This window comes from Eleutherodactylus coqui, chromosome 12, assembly GCF_035609145.1.
Source record: "Eleutherodactylus coqui strain aEleCoq1 chromosome 12, aEleCoq1.hap1, whole genome shotgun sequence".
Taxonomy (NCBI): domain Eukaryota; kingdom Metazoa; phylum Chordata; class Amphibia; order Anura; family Eleutherodactylidae; genus Eleutherodactylus; species Eleutherodactylus coqui.
In genome coordinates, this window is record NC_089848.1 from 83,778,165 (window position 1) to 83,797,165 (window position 19,001).

The following is a 19,001-nucleotide window of genomic DNA, read 5'->3' on the forward strand; positions in this document are numbered from 1 at the left end:
GATAGATGGATAGATATGAGATGGATAGACATATATGAGAGAGATTGAGATGAGATTAGCTAGAGATGAGATACAAAGATAGATAGATAATATAAAGCATAGAAGCTGATGTTAGTCGCTCCTTTCCTCATGTGACATACATTGTGGAAATACATTTGTACTATAGACCCATTTGATAGTTACTTAAGCAGACACATTTTATTCTCAGCTAATATCTATTCAGGGAATTATTCACTTTTATTCTCAACATGGAAAATTGTTGATTCTTAAGTGAAAGTGGCTGAACGATAAAATGAAAATAGGACTAATTACCCTAATAGGTCCCACGTCAAGTGTAATTAACCAACAATTGGTAATTGGTTAGGCATATCTTGGTAGATTAGCATTACTTAGGGAACTGTAAAGTAGCAAATTATTAGTATCATTAATCAGATTTTTAAGTGGTTGATACTTTGCAGTACAAAAGCTTTAAACCATGATTTAAGTAATGCAGCATTGGATTCCACTGTAGGCTACTAAATACATATTGGATATCTTTTATATATTTATATCTTTTATATATTAGACGTAAGGATCCTATATATGCATCTACATTATAATGAATCATACACTGTCCTACTGCTACAGAAGGTCATTTGTAAAGGAGCACTAAATGCAAAAAGTACAACAAAATCTCAGCAATTTCTACCGTAATCTCTTCCACTCCTTGAATCTTATTCTGTTTCATATTGCAATCAGAATGCATAATAAATCTTCTATATGTCTCCCAATGATCAGCTGTTCCTCTTCTATCCATGCAATAAGCCTCAGATCATACTTGTATCTGTCTGTAAGGCAACTGACTGTAGCAGGAGCCCTTGCCCACTACTATTTCTGCTATAGTGGGAAACACAGTTTTTTTTGGTAGTTTTTCCCTTTGTTTGCGATCCTTTAAGAAAAGGCTCTGGATAAAACATAACACATGAAATGCCTGTCACTTAAAGGCTATGGAAACCTTTGTGCATGGAAAATCAATACACATATATCTTACTAAGTCCCTACAGGAAAAATGATACACTAATCCACTTTTGGTATTGAGGTTTTCTTCCCATGCATTTGGAAAGCCTCATACTTGTCTTGCAGACTTTCCTACATTCAGGTTGCTGGCTTTTGGGGGCATTCTCAGCACTGATCAGCTGTTTTTTCTCATGAAGGTGCCCAAGCTCAGTTCCCTCTGCTCTCTCTTCTTTCAGGGGTTGTATAGCATAACCAAATGCACTCAATACTACAGAGCTATCTCAAACTCTCTCTGAGTAGCTGCTGTTCAGTTCCTCGTCACTGCTATAAAGAGTGGAAAATTTCTCCGCCAGAGTGAATTCCAACTTCTCTGCTCTCTGTCCAAGTAACCTCCTCCCCCATTACTGTCATACAGCCAGCCCTCTGTAATAGTTCAACGTACAAGCAGTGAATGTACCCACGCAGCAGGTGAGCTGTCCAGAGAAGGAGTCAGTCCACTCTGACTGACCGACTTTGCTAAAATTTCAGTCCTCCAATCTGCAGCGCCTTAGAAAACAATACAATACAACATAGAAACCAAATCAGAAATTGTTAATGAAAACCTAATACAAAAAGTCCTCATTTCTAAAAAAATGTTGATTAAAAGAAAAAAAGAGTGCAAAGGCATACATATCCTTTAAGATCAATGCAGAAGAATATATATAAAAGTAATTTTGTTGATTTTTTTTATATCTAAATTGTGTCCAAATGTAGCAATAACAGCCAATAACATTTTACAATAACTCTATTTGCTCTGACACATTTAAAGTGATAGTACTTGTAAATGTAATGGGCAGTACATAGCATAGTTGCAGGCTTTATATCCTCTGATCTGATGCCCCCATCATTTCTTAATGATAGCATTTAAGTGGAGAGTTCACTTTGAGGTCACCGCTACATTGCTGATACTACGAAGCATGAATGAAGTAATTATAATTAGTAGTGAAGTTGACCTCCCCCAAAGCTTAGATATAGCATGGCAGATGCCTTCTCTGCTTGCTTTGACATTTGCTGCCACCAAATTAAAAAAGCCACGGGCAACAATTTTCCTCCTCCAATCAAAGATCTGTCTATTTTGCTCTTATGGCCAGATTTTAAGAAGGGCCAAAGGGTCAGTTGCCTAGAGGCTATACCACCAAGCAACCCGCCACTACTTACGTGCCTCCAGCCCTTCTCTTTGAAGTTTGGAAAGTTTTAATTTTGTCCCTGAAATTTGACTAATCTTTATCACTACGGGTCAGCGCTTAGTTGAAAACCATTATTTTGTCCCGATAGAGAAATCGCGTATTCATTAGCAATCTAAAGCCACCTGTAGCTTCTACGGGGTTAACAAATTCCTCAAGATGTACAATGCATTATTTTTTAGCCTCTCACGACAAGCCATGGATTTTCAGAGAACAATGAGTTTGGAAATAGTGTTATAATTGTACACTAGGATTACTTCCATGAATATTCTTTGTACATTAATCAACGTTGGCAGTATAAAGTGGCACAAGCCTCCAAGGCTTTCCGACAGAAACAAAGTAAAGTATTTAACTGGTAACAAGTCGGAAATATTCCTATTTATTTCGATTTAACATTTTTGTCAGCAATTGCTTGTACAGAGAGCAAGTATGTCACTCCTCGTGGTGGTCACAAACGTTTCAGATCAGACGTAATCTATGTCCACAATGGACCAATATATTCATGTATTAGATCACAACAATTTAGGAAACACAAAAGCTGTCAAAGACTGTAAAAAAAAATACAGGTGTACAAATACTATCCCTAACCAACATTGGCATGGCGGATCCTGCCTAAAAGCTGGATGGCCCAACATCTCGAACCTAGGGGGTCTAGTCTATCTCTAGATGGAAGATAGGGAAGAAATGTAAAAGGAATAAGCCTGACACAGAATAAATAGCCATAGGAAATTTTCTGACAGTACTCTGCTGCCCTAACACTACAGACAGGACATCCTTCAGACATGGGTTAGGATTAGAGATGAGCGAGCATACTCGCTAAGGACAATTGCTCGATCGAGCATTGTCCTTAGCAAGTACATGCCCACTCGGAAGAAAAGATTCGGCTGCCGGCGGCAGGCGGGGAGCGGCGAGGAGGAATGGAAGGGAGGAAGGGAGATCTCTCTCTCCCTCTCCCCCCCCCCCCGCCCCCCCCCCCCTGCTCACTGCCACAACTCACCTCTCACCCGCGACGGCAGCCGAACCTTTTCTTCCGAGTGGGCAGGTACTCGCTAAGGACAATGCTCAATCGAGCAATTGTCCTTAGCGAGTATGCTCGCTCATCTCTAGTTATGATTAAAGCGTCTGACAACCCATTGGACCGTGTGAGCACACAGGACTGGATTCAGATGTATGACAACCCATTGGATAGAGGGAAACAAACTGGACTGGACTCAGGCATCGACTAAACTATATCCAGACAATAGATAAACAGACAGACCTTTGAACAGCATGGAGTCAGGAGAATAACCAGCGCCCATGCATGGGCAAGGCCGGAACGAATACACATCCATAATGACCAGCTAAGATAAACAGCTCTCTGTTGGCCAATCATTCGATACACTATCGGAAATGTTGAAGCAGGGTAGAGAGGGAGAGAATATCAAACACTGCGGTATTTCTGATAGATGACACTAAGGGTATTTTGCAGTGACACTTAACACTGCACAGTGCTGAATGACATGACACTTGCACCGACGGTGCAATCACTAGACCAGGGCATGACACCATCCTGGTTCCACTTCCTAATTGTGGCGGATACACCATAGCAGAAACCTTTCCAAAGACATAAATGCAGGAAATATTAGATTATTCACATGCAGGTTATATTGTACCTTAGACAACCACTTTCCATAAGCCCTATTGGGGCATATGGATGTAATGTAAGGAGTTTTTTCCATCTACTAGTCAGAACAAGGTCCAATAAGTTCCCAGGCAGCAGAGTATAGTGACAAAGACACTGATTTCAGAGAAGGCCGAAGATGAAAGAAATAGGATGGAGAAAAACCCAGAAGAGTCAAAAGTCTGAGTCCTAGGTGTAACACCAAGACTCAAACAGCTTTTAGGAGGGTTATAGAAGTCAGGTAATGGAGGTGCTGCCAACAAGGATAAGCCACCAAAAGGGGGCAGACTAGATATGTGAATTAAAAAACTGGTATCTTGGCGCAACTCTCCAATGAAAGTCGTGAGATAACAGGTAAGACATTTAATCCTATTGTCTCCCGACTTTCATTGGAGAGTTGCACTAAGATACCAGTTGTTTGTATTTGCTGATTTCAGAGGGCTGTCATTTACTGATTCATTTTGAAAATCTTATTTTTGAAACTTTGCAGGGGTGAGTCCAATGAAACTAATGCATATTCATATATGTACACTTCACCATCCCACCCTTCTCCTCCCTCCAGATTCTGATTGGCAGGTATCTCCATGTGCACTGTAACACAGAAGCACCTGCCAATCAGCATCTGGGGGGAAGAGGGCAGTGGGGGGCGGTGCATATATGAATATATATAAGCTTCATTGGAATCAGCCCAGCCCTGCAAAGTTTCAAAAGTAATATTTGGGTCATTCCTTGTCAAGTGGCCTAATGGTCCCTGCTCTACCATTCTCATTTTTGCTGAAATTTTTACATAATGTTCATACATCACCTGTATGAAGTTCTGCAAAGTTTTAGCTTAGTGTAAAGCTTGGTTAAGGCATTGGAGCTATTTGCATAAAAGTGAGACTTCCCACCCAGAGGTCTTTTAGAATAATTTCCAAGTTTGTGTTGCCACTGTTCTGTTCTTTATCTAAGCAAGCTAACTCACTGAAACTTGGTGCACTTGGTCACCTTTTTGTGTAGAATTTAACCCTTTTACAGGCTGGGTTCCCTAAGCATTAGTTTGGTGGCTACTAAGGCCCAAAGTGGCTATTAAATGTGCCATTAGAAAGAGCAAGTTTTATTTTATCGTTTCCTGTAGTTTCATGTTGGTGTCTTTTCACCTAAGGGGAAAATTGCAGTTAAAATAGTGTGATGACGTTCACACAAGATGTGTAAATCCTTGCATTAGTCCATTGTGGCAGTGCCACTACCAGTCTGTAAGATTGGTATCCCCATCTCCAAGGGGCCATGCCCAATAGCCAGGCAAGGCCAGCCATGGAATGGGTTTCTTTGCCGCAGGTCCCCAAGCCTAAATGTGGGTGCCTACCAGGATCCCAAGCCTAAAATGGAGCCTTTGCTAAGGATTCCTAAACCCGCACATGCATTATGCTGTAATAACATGGTTGTGTGAAGGAGCCCTAAGCTAGAATGCAGAGAATTCTACGTTGGCCATTGTAGCGAAAACATAAGGCTAGATCTGCCGCTTCTAACTCAAAAGGGTTTTCATCATGAGGCAATCCCTTTAAAGGAACAGGAATATTCATACCATTACCAATGGCACAATTGATCATAGAACACCCTGCAGATTATGGGAATGATGACAGCAGCAGGAGATGAGTATGTTGAAGATGCCTTGAGGCAGTGACCTGACCACTTTACTTATAATGTTACACAGGACAGGACTGTGCAAAACAAATAGTATCATAAGGTTTCACATCAAAGAAAATATTGCAGATTATGATATCATATTAATATTGCGTAATATCATCCACAGCTTTTGCGAGCAGGAGAAGTTGCCAATCACTTTCCAAGCATGTGTGGTCGATAAAGACTGTCAAGTAGCCGAGTGGTCAGAATGGAGTTCTTGCTCTACGGACTGTAATTCATCTCCTGTTAGTGGCCATCGGACAAGGAAAAGGACCATCAAACAGCTGACTGTTGGCCTAGGGAAGGAATGCCCAGAGCTGGAGGAGATGGAAGCATGTACTCCACCAGCAGAGGAGTTACAGGCCTGCATCAAGTAAGGATTAATATGTGGTTGTATCTTGTTTTTTTCACTTACACTGCCACTGATGTTGTATTCTTTACCGGTTAGTAACTTCTGCACCCACAATTCTATTATCCCCGCCCTACAAGCTTTCTAGAAGATGACAACAAGCCCTAACATCTACTCAGTGTTTCCCTACGGAAAACAAGCTTGCAGTCAACCTACTATTCCTATACTATGATGGGAAACACCGAGGATGCAAAAGTCCTGAATTAGATCGAGCCTCCGGGTTCTTTTTGAGGGAACGATTATCGTTCAAAAAAATCATTCAAACAAGCGAAAGCGAATGACAATCGTTCAATCTAAATGTGAGCCAACGACCGAATGACAAAAGATAATTGTTTGCTTTTTGTTCGACGTTCTTTTTATGTAAGCATAAAAAACATCATCAGCTCGTTCACTTATCATTCAGATTAATCAGTACTTCAGTCCTTCTCATTAACTAATACAGCAAATGTAAAAGACTGAACGATTTCTCGTGTGAACGAGTCAACGATGTATCTGCCTGCATAAACAGACTTCACGAGCCAATGAGCTGATGATTAAATCATTCAAACGATACATTGGCTCGTCTAAAAGGACCCTTAATGAGCTCATATGATCGGTACAAGATAACTTGTCACATGTGCTCCAATTCATTTCTTCTAGCCAAAAATTATAATTTCCCACTGATTCAGAATCTATCAGGTTCTTTGCGCATCTACGCTGGAGGCTCCGTCAAGACTGTCACATTTATTCTGGCAAAATGACAGGCACCGTGATAGAACTCAACAGACATGATTAAAAGCATCAATGGGGTTCATCATGACTTGAATTACGTTTTTCTGCTGCTATGATGGAACAGAAAAACTAAATTCACAACTTTAAAGGGGTTCTGTCATTAAAACAAAAAATTCTATACTCACCTATTCCTTCCCCATTAGTCTATTTACCAGATCTTCACCTCCCCGATCTTCCCCTGTCCCCTGCAGTCCAGGAGGGTGGGGGTCACCTCACCTCCAGCTGCCAGATTCTTCTGCTTTCTGTGATGTTACGTACATTTTTAGGCAGTCTCCTTCCTGCCGGCAATATTCGCTACGTCCCTAAATCGCAGTCTGACAGGGAGTGCCGAGCTATTGCAGAGACTACCTATGCCCGCTGTCTCTCCAATAGATCAGCATTGCTTCCCAGCCAGTGAACGCTATGTTGGACAGGAAGGACATGACCTTCAGTGACCGTCAGGAAGGAGAATGTGAGGAATGCATGCTTCATAACAAGAAGCAGACATTAAGTGCATGGAGTCTTTTTTTATAAAATTTAGCATTTAGCATTTTTACTGCAGACCTATCAATGTCTATTCAATAAAACCAGGTATGTGTCAAGCTAGATATCTCATGGAACTACAGCCAGGTCTCCCAGTCACCTCTCTCAAGTCAGTGTGTGACATTGCATGAGAATTTCCCTGGGCTCACCTCCCTCTTCCCCTTACCTCTCATTTTTGTGTGACAGCCTTCCCATTGATGCACCCTTTCTACTTCCTAGTAGATGCTGAAGCACATGTAAAGATACAAGTAGAGCTGTTGCCATATTCCCACACTTTAGCTCTATGGTAATGTCATTGTAGAGGAAGGTCCTGGGAGGATACTAGATATTTCCTGTCTGCTCAAATCACTGGAGCTCACAGCCTGTAACAAAATCCCTTAAATTTAAGATTAGATGCAGAATTTTCTTTAGGCCGCATCTACACAGGCGACTTTATCACACGATTTTGTCGCCCATGCTTTCCTATGGGTTCTTCCACACGAGCGACATTTTGTAGCCTTCAACATTGCGAGAATACAAAATCGCGGCATGCTCTATAGAGCCGCAATTTGTGTTTTTCTTTTTTTATTGTAGCCCATATTTCCCTATGGACCCTTGCTTTCCGTTGCATCACCGCGCAAAAAACGGGGTTTTCGTGTGGTGCGATGCAACTTTTACAGTAGGAAATCCTACTGTAATAGCCCTAGACTAAGCCCTACATTAACTAAGAGGCGCTGTCATCTCTGGAGCGCATCTCCTCTTCACCTCCGACTCTTGTCTGTAGTCTTCTGTCAGCCCTTCAATGACAATTTTTTAGCACCACGTGCGATTTTGTAGCTACATAAAATTGCGTTATCGCCGCGAAAAAGGCAGTGATATCGCACAGACCAACAATACAATATCACTGCGATTTTTCTCGTGCCAAAATAGCATCACCCGTGTGGATGCGACCTGGAAAGACCCTCGCAGTTTCCGTCTATATTTTGTAACATGCACTTATTATTTTAATAACTGGAAGTTTGCTACAAGAAATGTGTCAGCATTTCCCTAAACCTAATTACGGAGTAACTGTATAAATTATATAAGAAAAAAAATGTTTTAGAGTTGCTTTCCATACCTTAAGATAAAAAAATAAATTTCTTTAGTAAAATTTGACAACACTAAGTAAAGCTACCGATGCCCAGGGTGAGCTTTCATGAAACACTGCTTTACTGTGCAGTTTTGACAGGCGAATGAAATATTGATATGTAAGGCATCCTTAATAAAAACTCATATGGTATTCTGTTTTATACATACATGGTAAATTGAGACACTGCTGGCAGAATTTTACTGATGTTTTATAATATACTATTGCAGACACAAATGTTTTGATTTCTACTGGCTGGGGGTTTAAGTTGGAATGAAAAATACTCTATGCTCCATATTCTGCATAGCGGTAGCATTCATGAAATACTTAAAGGTCATGGAAACCTTTTGTGCATGAAAAATCAATACACATATTTTAAGTTCCTGCAAAAAAGAATGATGCACTTTTCTGTTTTTTTGCATTGAGCTCTCCTTTTCATGTATTTAGAAAGCATTATAGTTTGTTTTCAGGCTCTCCTACCACTCAATATTCTGCCTCATGTGTCTTCCCAGCACTGATTAGCTAGTCTTTCTCATGCATGCACACAAACTCAGCTCCCCTCCTGTCTACTCTTTCAGAGGCTGTGTAGCATAACCACATCTACTAAATACTGCACAGCTATCTATCATCTTCTTTCTGAGTAGCTGCTGGTCCCATTTCACTTCACTACTGATATAGCAGGAAATTCACCTGGAGTGAATTCCAACCCTCTGCAATAGTAGCTTTCTCTGTACTGCTCTCTGTCGTCCTGATCTCCTCTGTCATGCCTTGGCACTGTCATACTGCCTTCTGTAATAGCACAGTGGAAAGAAAGTGAATGCACTTTCACAACAGGGGAGCAGGCATGGGCAGTAGTCAGTCAGTTTACTCTGACTGACAGAATTTGCTAAGATTTCACTCCTTCAGGCCACCTGCAGACGAGCGGAAATCCCGCGGCCGGATTTCCGCCGCTCAGAGCCTGCATAGGTTTGCGTTAACAAACGCAATCCTATGCAGACGGCCGCAGTTTGGCCGCGCGAAATCTTGCGCGGCAAACAAACCGCAGCATGTCCTATTTTTGTGCGGGGCTCGCAGAGCCTCGCACAGAAACGTCACTCACGCAGCCGCCGGCTCCGGTCTGCGCAAGCGCCGGCTGCCCGGCAGCCGGCACATGAAAGACCGGGGCCGCTGGGCGCGGGTGAGTACGCGCTCATCCCTGCAGGCGCTCGGGTTGGGTCCCGCAGCAAGAATTCTCGCCGCCGGATCCGACCCCCTCATCTGCAGGCGGCCTTAGTCTCCAGTGCCTTGAAAAACAATACAAGCATAGAAATCAATCAGAAATGTTTAATTTAAACCAGTTACAAGAAATCCTAATTTCCAAAAACAAAGTGGTTAAAAGAAAAAAATAGTGTATATCTAGACTTTAAAGATTTTTTTTGTCTATCTTTGGGGGATCAGTATGCAAGGCTGAAAAAAGACAAATATCCATCCAGCTCAGCCTGATTCCACTTGTTGATCCAGAGGAGGGGAAAAGAAAACAATACTTCTCCACTGGACATGAAGAGCCCATCAATTCAATTGGAAGTGTGTAATGCTTCATCTCCCCTGTGGTGGCACTGCAGCAGAATTGAACACGTTGCTAGGTTCCCCCACAATTTAGGCTATGTTAGTATCTGTAAAAGAGGTTGCATTCAAAACCCAGTCACTGCACTGGCTGCCCGTCAAATACAGAATTCAATTTAAACTCACTACTCTCATCCATAAAGCTCTCCACAGCACCGTACCACCCTACATCGCATCCCTCTTCTCGATGCACAACCCAGCCAGCGACCCCTGCTTTGCTAATGAAATCAGATTAAGTGATTTGAACTTTAATTTGAACCTCTCATTCCCGCCTCCAAGACTTCCCCAGAGCAGCACCAGTCTTCTGGAACGTGCTACCGGGCAATCCCTGACACATAATTTCAGGCATGCTTTGAAAACGCACCTCTTCAGGGAGGCATACCATATCTCCTAAACCAAAACCCTTTTGTACTCCCCCTGATAACATGCTCCCTGTCCTACTGACTGCAATCTCTGGTAGCCGCAATCAACAGTAATACCGATTCAGCCACTATACGGCTTAAGTCTGACTATTGTCTATGTGTATAGCATCCCACACTCTCCACCTCGCCATACCGGGCACATCTCCAGTCCCTTTACTCTCTGTATCACCCCATTATCTGTAGTATGTAAGCTTGTTGGAGCAGGACCCTCACCCCTACTGTTTCTATCAATTGTTTACTTCATGTAACCGTGGTTTTGTTTCTGTTCCCCCTGTTTTGTAAGCACTGCGGAACATGTTGGCGCTATATAAATAAAGATTATTATTACATTATACTCTATGCCCCATAATGGTGCTGTTAAAAAAAATTCCCCATCTCCCTAAATACAAGCCCTCATAGTACAACTAAAAAAAAAACTTATGGCTCTCAGAAGATGGGCATAAAAATTATGATTGACACATGACATGTAACACGTTGTGGTGTGATCTAATTCATTATTCTACTGTGAAAGTTAGTAGACTAAGGGCTGGGTTGGGGCTAATGCCCACGGCTGTATTTCTGCAGCCTGAAACATGGCGGAAATTTGCTGCGTTATGCCACAGCTATTAGGTTCTATTGAACCTAGTAGCTCAATGTTCACGCTGCGGAATTCCGCAGCGTGAAAGAAACCGTGGCATGCTCTAATTGCCGCGGAAAAATGCATGGCCAGCTTCCATTGTAGTTAATGGAAGCCGGCCGTCACGCTATACCTCCGCTGTGAGCACAGCTAAAGTATTGCGTAATTACGCGTCCCCGCCCACCGCCGGCCGCGTTATCCCGCACTGCCGGCGTATCATCACTGTACTGTGCTTGTGCAGTGGCTCGCCAGGCAGGACACGCATGGCGGATCCGGACAGGTGAGTATGGGGTATTTGGGGGGGCGCCGTGACTGACTCCACTGCGATATTCCGCTGGCGGAGTGCATCACGGCTGTGGGCATGAGGCCTTAAGGGGGATTTTCAATCCTGCCTCTGGGACTTGGCACTCATCTGACTCCTTAACTCAGTCACATATAGAAGAGGTAGCCATTCATGCACATTGCTCTACACTAAGGTTTTTGAAAGTTACGAAGGCAGTCAAGCCAGCATTTCACTTTGACTTTAAAAAAAGAGTTATACATGCATGTGTGACTACGTATCTCAGCTGGATAGGATCACCAAACAGCCTCTAAGGGATCACTATTCTTCAAAGCGTTGGAGGTCCCAGAGGTGAGCAGTGTATACACTCTCCATATAATGGGTTACAGGGGCTTCAAAATGCCGGCCAGGGAGGATTAGTTGAACCAGCCTAGGCTGGGAGAATGTACAGTGTTTGCCCTCTAGATCTTCAAAGCGATAGACACCCTAAAACACGTGCCCTTTTTGGTTCTTCCTACAATCTGGTCCTGCATAGACTTGATTCACACATCCTAAGTCAATGTGTGATCCAGTCCTATGTCAAGTGATGAGTGAATTTTTGAAAAGTTTGGTTCAGCCAGGTCACCAAACATTTACAAAAACTTTGTATCAGTCCAAATTACTTCACACCGAACTGGAAGTTGACCAACACCTCTAAAACTGGTATAACACTGTTTAAGAGCCATTAAAGCACCTTTTATGGCTCTTAGACAGTGTTGTACACCAGTGGTCAGGACTAGTGTTGAGCGAACCAAACCAGTAGAATCCTATTTTGGATAGAACTTTGCTAACGGCTCAGTTCTGGATTATGCAAACCAAACTTTTTGCAAAGTTTGACCCAAAATAGGGTTTTTACTGGTTTGTTTCGCTCAACGCTACCTATGCCCAAAATAAGATAGAGCTTCTGTCTAATCATATGTTGTTCCAGTTGGAGGTTCACCTTGATTTAATCAAGATTCACCTCTCCATTTTCCTAGAGGTGCACAAGATTCTTAACAATATTTACTGCTGGTATCAACATTTTACAGCACCGCAGTCCTTGCCAAGGAAAATACCATCAATTCTGATCTTTGATGATGTAGAGATATCATTAAATTTGAAGCTCTCCTCTAGGTCTTACATACACATCATAAGGTGACGACTATCTGTAAAAAATAGAGCAACATTCAATCGTTCTTCAGACTCTGGCTGTTGTTCTCAACCACAATTTATGCTCAATTCTCTGCAGTAATTTAAAAATATGAATGTTGAAGCATTGGTTTCTCTTTACTATAATGTGATCTGTGACTTAGGTATGCATGGAGATCCACTGAATGGACAGAATGTCGGGTCGATCCCTTGCTTAATCAACAGGATAAGAGAAGGGCGAACCATACGGCGCTATGTGGTGGAGGAATTCAGACACGAGAAATCTATTGTGTACAAGCAAATGAAAATCTTCTTTCATACCTCAATACATTAAAAGACAAGGAAGGTGCGTATGTTATTTCTATGATATAGAATAATACTAATAATCTTTATTTGTATAACGCCAACTTATTCCGCAGCGCTTTCAAGCATGGGAGAAACAAACAATACAACAATTACATTTGATATACAATCAATGTGAAACAAATGGTGTAGGAGTGGTACAGGTGGTACAAAGGGGGTAGGGGATTGGCATGGGGGAACACAGGCAGTACGGGAAGTTCATGTGGAAAACAGTTTTTAGAATGCAAACAGGGTGGGGACTGCAAGGATAAGCAGGGGTAGAGGTCATATGTGATAGGCATGGTCAAAGGTGTGGGAACCATAGGGAGGTGCAGGGGGACTAGGGCAGGGGATTTGGTATGCCTCCCTGAAGAGGTGAGTTTTTAAAGCACATCTGAAATTTTGTGCATTGGGTATTGTTCCTCTGCCTTGGGGTAAAGCGTTCCAGAGGATGGGTGCTGCTCTGGTGAAGTCCTGTAGACGAGCATGTGAGGTTTGTATTACAGGGGTGTTTAGTCTGAGTGTGTTAGTGGATTGGAGTGTGTGGGCTGAGTGGTGTACGGACAGGAGGGAGGCGATGTATGGTGGCGCAGCGCTGTGGAGAGCTTTGTGAGTGAGGTTCAGGAGTTTAAATTTAGTTCTGCAGTGGATAGGCAGCCAATGCAGTGACTGGCATAGTGCAGAGGCATCTGAGTAACTGCTTGATAGAAAAATGAGCCTAGCTGTCGCATTTAGTATGGATTGGAGTGGATCAAGTCTGGTGCGGGGAAGGCCGATAAATAGGTTGCAGTAGTCGAGTCGGGAGTGGATGAGGGCCACCACAAGTGTCTTTAGCGTGTCCGTGGTGAGGAACGGCCATATTTTAGTAATATTTCTGAGTTGCATGTGGCATGTTTGGGCCAGGGATTGGATGTGGGCAGTAAAGGAGAGGTCAGAGTCCAGCGGAGTCACACTGGACTCTGACCTCTCCTTTACCCCACACATCCTGCTTTCTGGGGTTTATGATGGTGCCAGACACTGGAATGGAGATGTTGAGGGAAGGTCGGTTGGAAAGCAGAAAGACGAGAAGGTCAGTTTTAGAGAGGTTAAGTTTGAGAAAAAGGGAGGACATACTATTTGAGACAGCGGACAGTCGGTGATATTTTGGAGGAATGGTTCCAAGATCTCATGGGAAGAGGTGTATAGTTGGGTGTCGTCAGCATAGAGATGGTATTGGAGGCTGAATTTAAGGATGGTTTGTCCAATCGGGGCTGTGTAGCTAGAGAAGAAAAGAGGACCAAGGACTGAGCCCTGGGGTACCCCGACAGCAAGAGGAAGTGGTGAGAAGATAGAGCCAGTGTAGGAGACACTAAAAGAGTTTTCAGAGAGAGAACCAGGAGAGAGCAGTGTCCTTTAGGTCAATAGAGCGGAGCATAGTGAGAAGGAGGTTATGGTCGACAGTGTCAAATGCAGCATAGAGCTCAAGGAGAATTAGTAGGGAGTAGTCACCTCTCGACTTTACCATCATCAGGTCATTTGATACTTTTGTGAGGGCAGTTTTGGTTGAATGTAGAGAGTGGAAACCAGAATGGAGGGGGTTGGGGAGTAAGTTGTCAGAGAGAAATCGTGTGAGGCAGGAGTAGACCAGGCGTTCTAGTAATTTGGAAATAAAGGGGAGGTTTGAGACAGGTCAGTAGTTGGCAGCATCGAATGGGTTAAGGGTTAGTTTTTTAAGCAGAGGGGATATGATGGAGTGTTTAAATGAGATGGGGAAGGTGCCAGAGGTTAGGGAGAGGTTGCAGATTGTGATGAGGTGAGTAATGAGAGCTGGGAAAAGGGACTGAAGAGGGTGAGAGGGGAGAGGGTCGCTAGCGCAGGTGGTGGGGCTGGCATCGGAAAGCAGCCTGGAGACTTCTTTCTCTGTCATTGGTTCTAACATAGAAAGTGAGTAGGTGCTGGATGCAGTGCTGAGGAGACCACGATTGGGGCTAGCCGTGCAGTTTTTGGAGATTTATTTTTGGATGATGTCGATTTTTTTTTTTTTCTTTCCTTTGAAGTAGGCGGCTAGTTCGCTAGCAGTCAGATCCGTCACTGGGGCCTGTTCTTTGGGGCTGAGGAGGGAGTGGAAGGTGTCAAAGAGTTGTTTGGGGTTGTGGGATAGTGAGGAGACAAGGGAGGTGAAATAAACTTGTTTGGCATGGTGAAGGGCTAGGTTCTAAGTTTTAAGCATGAATTTGAAATGGAGGAAGTCTGTGGGCAGCTTTGACTTTCTGCACAGCCACTCAGCGCACCTAGAGCACTGCCGGATGAAGCATATGTGGGACGTTAGCCAAGGTTGCCATGGTCTGTGGTTGATTGCTCAGGTTACAGGTGATGCCGCTTCATCCAGGGCATGGCTGAGGGTGGTGTGGTAGAGTTTACCTGCCAGGTTAGGGCAGACAGAGCAGAGATGGGGAAGATTAAATCAAAAGTGTTGCCATCTCTGTGAGTAGGGGAGTCAGAAATTATTGATAGGCCGAGGGAGGAGGTAAGCATTAAAAGCCGGGAGGTGGATGAGGAGCTGGGATCGTTGGTAGGTATGTTGAAATCGCCAAGTATGAGGGTTGGGATTTTACAGGATAGGAAGTGGGGGAGCCAGGTGGCAAAGTGGTCTAGGAACAGGTGGGTGGGACCTGGGGGCCGGTAAATAACTGCAACTCGCAGGGGCAGTGGGTGGAAGAGTCGCAGGGTGTGGACTTCGAATGACTGGAAGGTGAGTGAGGGAGCCGAGGGAATGACCTGGAAGGTACAGTTCAGCAAAAGGATGATGCCTACACCTCCGCCGTGTCTGTTGTCCAATCTGGGGGTGTGGGAGAACTGCAGGCCATCATAGGACTGGGGAGGTAGAATTGGACTGCTGTATCCAGGTTTTGGTGAGGGCAAGCAGGTTGAAGTGTTTGGTGAAGAGGTCATGGATAGTTGGGAGTTTGTTGCATGCAGATTGGGAGTTTCATAAGGCGCATTTGAACGGGGCAGGGGGGTATTTTGGTAGAGAGCAGTACAGAGTGGGCCTGGGTTGGGGGATATGTCCCCTGCTGCGAGGGTAGCGAGGGTGAGCACATGGTTAGGGGATTTGGGTGGGTGGATGAGGTGTTTCTTGGCGGTATAGGACGTTTGGAGGTGTCTAAGGGAGTTGAAAAGTGCATGGGAGCCAAACATGGGTGAGGAGAGGATGGAGGGGCTAATGTGGATGGAGTGTGTGGGGGCTGGGGCGTTGGAAGAAAGTGTTAAGGCTTGAAAGGAGGAAAGTGGTGGAGGTTAGTGCAAACAGGAGAGTGCTTTTCTCCAGACTGTGGACGATTGTGAATTTTACCTGTCTCCTGCTCTGTCGAACTGCGCTGTTAAACTGCAAAAGACACTTGTTTCTGGAAACTTAGTGCTGGACACCCATGCGTGGCTATGAGGATATTGCTAGCTTTATAGTTCTGGCTGCAAGACTACGATGGGAGTGGCTTCTTAGATTTCCCTAGTCAACCAGCTGGCTCCATCATTGCATGGCTAATGAACAAGCATGGGATGAAGAGGTTTATTGTCCTCTTTAAATAAACAAAATGTGCCCAGCAACACTAAAATGAGACAGAGGAGAGGGGAAATGCTATTGGGGGAGGTGATAGGGAAAATTACACGTGGTAACAAAAAGAGTTAATTCAGTTTATATGAAGCAGTGGAACATACCATTGCACACAGATTATGACTATAAATGAAAGATTGCACCGCAGATTCAGTGAAGGAGAGGCAGATCAGTCAAATTCAGAGTGAATGGTGCAGTGGATGAGTGGACACATACCTGTTGGTGAGAGAGAATAGCATATTGTTATAGCCACTAGCAAAGTTGTTGGAAGCCCTTGGGCATAACAACTGTTCCCCATCTTGGACCCAGAGGCCACCTGAACTTGTGTTGCAACCACATATAGGAGATGTGGTCACATTTTCAGTTGAAAGAGGGCTCTGTTGATTAGATAAGATAACCCCTTTAACTGCTGCAGTAATTTATGGGATACCATCAGCCACATGTAAAAGATAGTACGGTAGAACTATCATTACATCTTCACTTTACCATACACTTCATCTTTAGAAGTTTGCAATCCTCTGGCACCAAATCTCCAGCATGCTAATGGATCCACGATGGATCATTTTTTTAACTAATTGAAACACTTGCCTAAGGGGTCCTAATAAATTCCATTAACTTTAATGGAATCTACAAGTTTCCATTTTTCTCTGCAGGTAGAATCGTTTGGATGACTTTTTTCACCATCAAGAGCAATGAAAATCTGATGGAGGATAATCTAGCCGAATCCAATTGATGGCATAAAAATCCTGTTAATATTGGGGATGACAATAATGGAAATATTTTTGGCTAGATTTTTCCAGGCCTATGCGTTTTTGTACATTTATAAATGGCTGCTACGGGTATAATAGGCTTACATGGGCACCATATTGTTTACTGTTTTACTTATTATTTTCTTAGATTGTTAAAAGGGTTTTCCCGTTTTTTTTAAAAAAAAATCTGAGTTAAAGGGGTTTTCTGCCATCTTTTTTTACCTGATGACCTCTCCTATGGAGAGGTCATCAATAGTTGATAGACGAGAGTTGGACATTGCCACTGGCGGGGAGGGGCCAAAACAGGCACGTCACAGTGGGGAGGAGCCAAAAACTGGGGCAGGGTCGAACACGGCTTGATGCTCGTTCGAGTAACAAGCACCATCGAGTACGCTAATACTCGAATGAGCATCAAGCTCGGCTGAGTATGTTCGCTCAACTCTATTCTTAACCCTTACTGGAGTATTGAATGCACGCCCCGCTAGGACTGGATTCACATCCAAATATTATCCCAGGGAAAAGCAGCAATGCAGGACAGCAAAGTCTGGTACAAAAAATATTATTATGACATCCAGAGATGTATCTATAGTCCTCAAAAATCGTAAAAAGTGGCGACGTTTTCGGCTACCACTGCAGCTTTTGTCAAGCTTATCCTGAAGATAGGTGATCAGTGAAAAAATGAGTAGACGACACCTTTTAAGTCTCCATTCAAATAGCAGTATTCTAAGGAAGAGATGCAAATCTTTCCATTATACTTTTTTTTCACTGTAGGTTCCTGTTAAGTATTGCCAGCCATGTTGGAGAATCGGGGTGACATGACATCTCAGCCCCAGCCCACGTGATCCTCATGCCAGAGCATGCTCACTGTCATTTTGGTGCTGGATGCCAATAGGGACACTTCTCTGCCAGTATGTGGATAGATTGGTCAATCATTCCCACGAGAATATATCGGCTGCCGTTTTCACGGCCAGCCAATATATGCTACCATCTGCAGCATAGAAGCTCATGAATGGGCGCACAAATCTAACGTTTGTCCGCCCATTCACACGGCATGGGCCCCGGCACATATATGCCGAGGCTGCTATGCCTTTGAGCCTTCCCCTTCCCTCCCCCCCACCATCTCACCTCTTCTCTCCTCCCCTCTGGCTGATTCAATGGGAGGAGGCGGGGCGGGGGCAGAGTTAAGTGCCACCCCTTCCCGCCTCCTCCCATTACTGGCTGCCAACAAGGGGTGGGGAGGGGGTGGGAGCTTAGCTCCACCCCCTCTCATTGGAATCAGCGGGAGGGGAGGAGAGAAGAAGTAGGGAGTTTAGCAGTCATGCTGCTAAAATTCCTCCCACCTCCCTTCTCTGGCCACTGTCATTGGCTCCCATAGGAGCCCATGCAGCAACCGACGTATTCTGGCCCAAAAGATAGTTCCAGGCCTATCTTTGGGGCCCGACGTAAAAACGCCTGGCACTATATTTACGTAACGGGAATACGGCCATGTGATCTGATGTATTGGAATTCAATGCATCAGATCACAGCGTATATCGGCCGACCGTTATACGCTCATGTGAAAGAGCCCTTTGTTTGTACACATGCATTCCGGCTTCTCCTAACAGGGGACACCAGTTATACTCTCATTCTAAAGGTGTTTCTGGTTTTATCGGCAGCTCCTTGTCCAGTACTGCATCTCAGTGAAAAATAAGTCTGTCTGGTGATTTACTTATTACTTGGGGTGTTGTAACATCTTTCCACCTATACATCTTGGGATTTTACACTTGTGTTACATATAACTTTTGCAGCATTACCTGTTACTATCTAAGGAAAGTCAGGGCCACCCTAGGTTCATGATGTCAGGTCACCCTCATGAGGGCAAGCGCTCTGATTTTGGTTGGCAT

The 19,001-nt window shown here is 43.9% G+C and overlaps 1 protein-coding gene across 1 annotated transcript in view; it reads left to right on the plus strand.

The window, feature by feature from the left end:
• The window catches only part of THSD7A (thrombospondin type 1 domain containing 7A), a 266,931-nt gene that overhangs the window by 127,954 nt on the left and 119,976 nt on the right, over positions 1–19,001 (plus strand). Inside the window, exons 3-4 of the mRNA XM_066584966.1 lie at positions 5,672–5,917; positions 12,603–12,784. Of these exons, the coding sequence (XP_066441063.1) occupies positions 5,672–5,917; positions 12,603–12,784 (428 nt within the window). The remainder of the gene's footprint in view (positions 1–5,671; positions 5,918–12,602; positions 12,785–19,001) is intronic.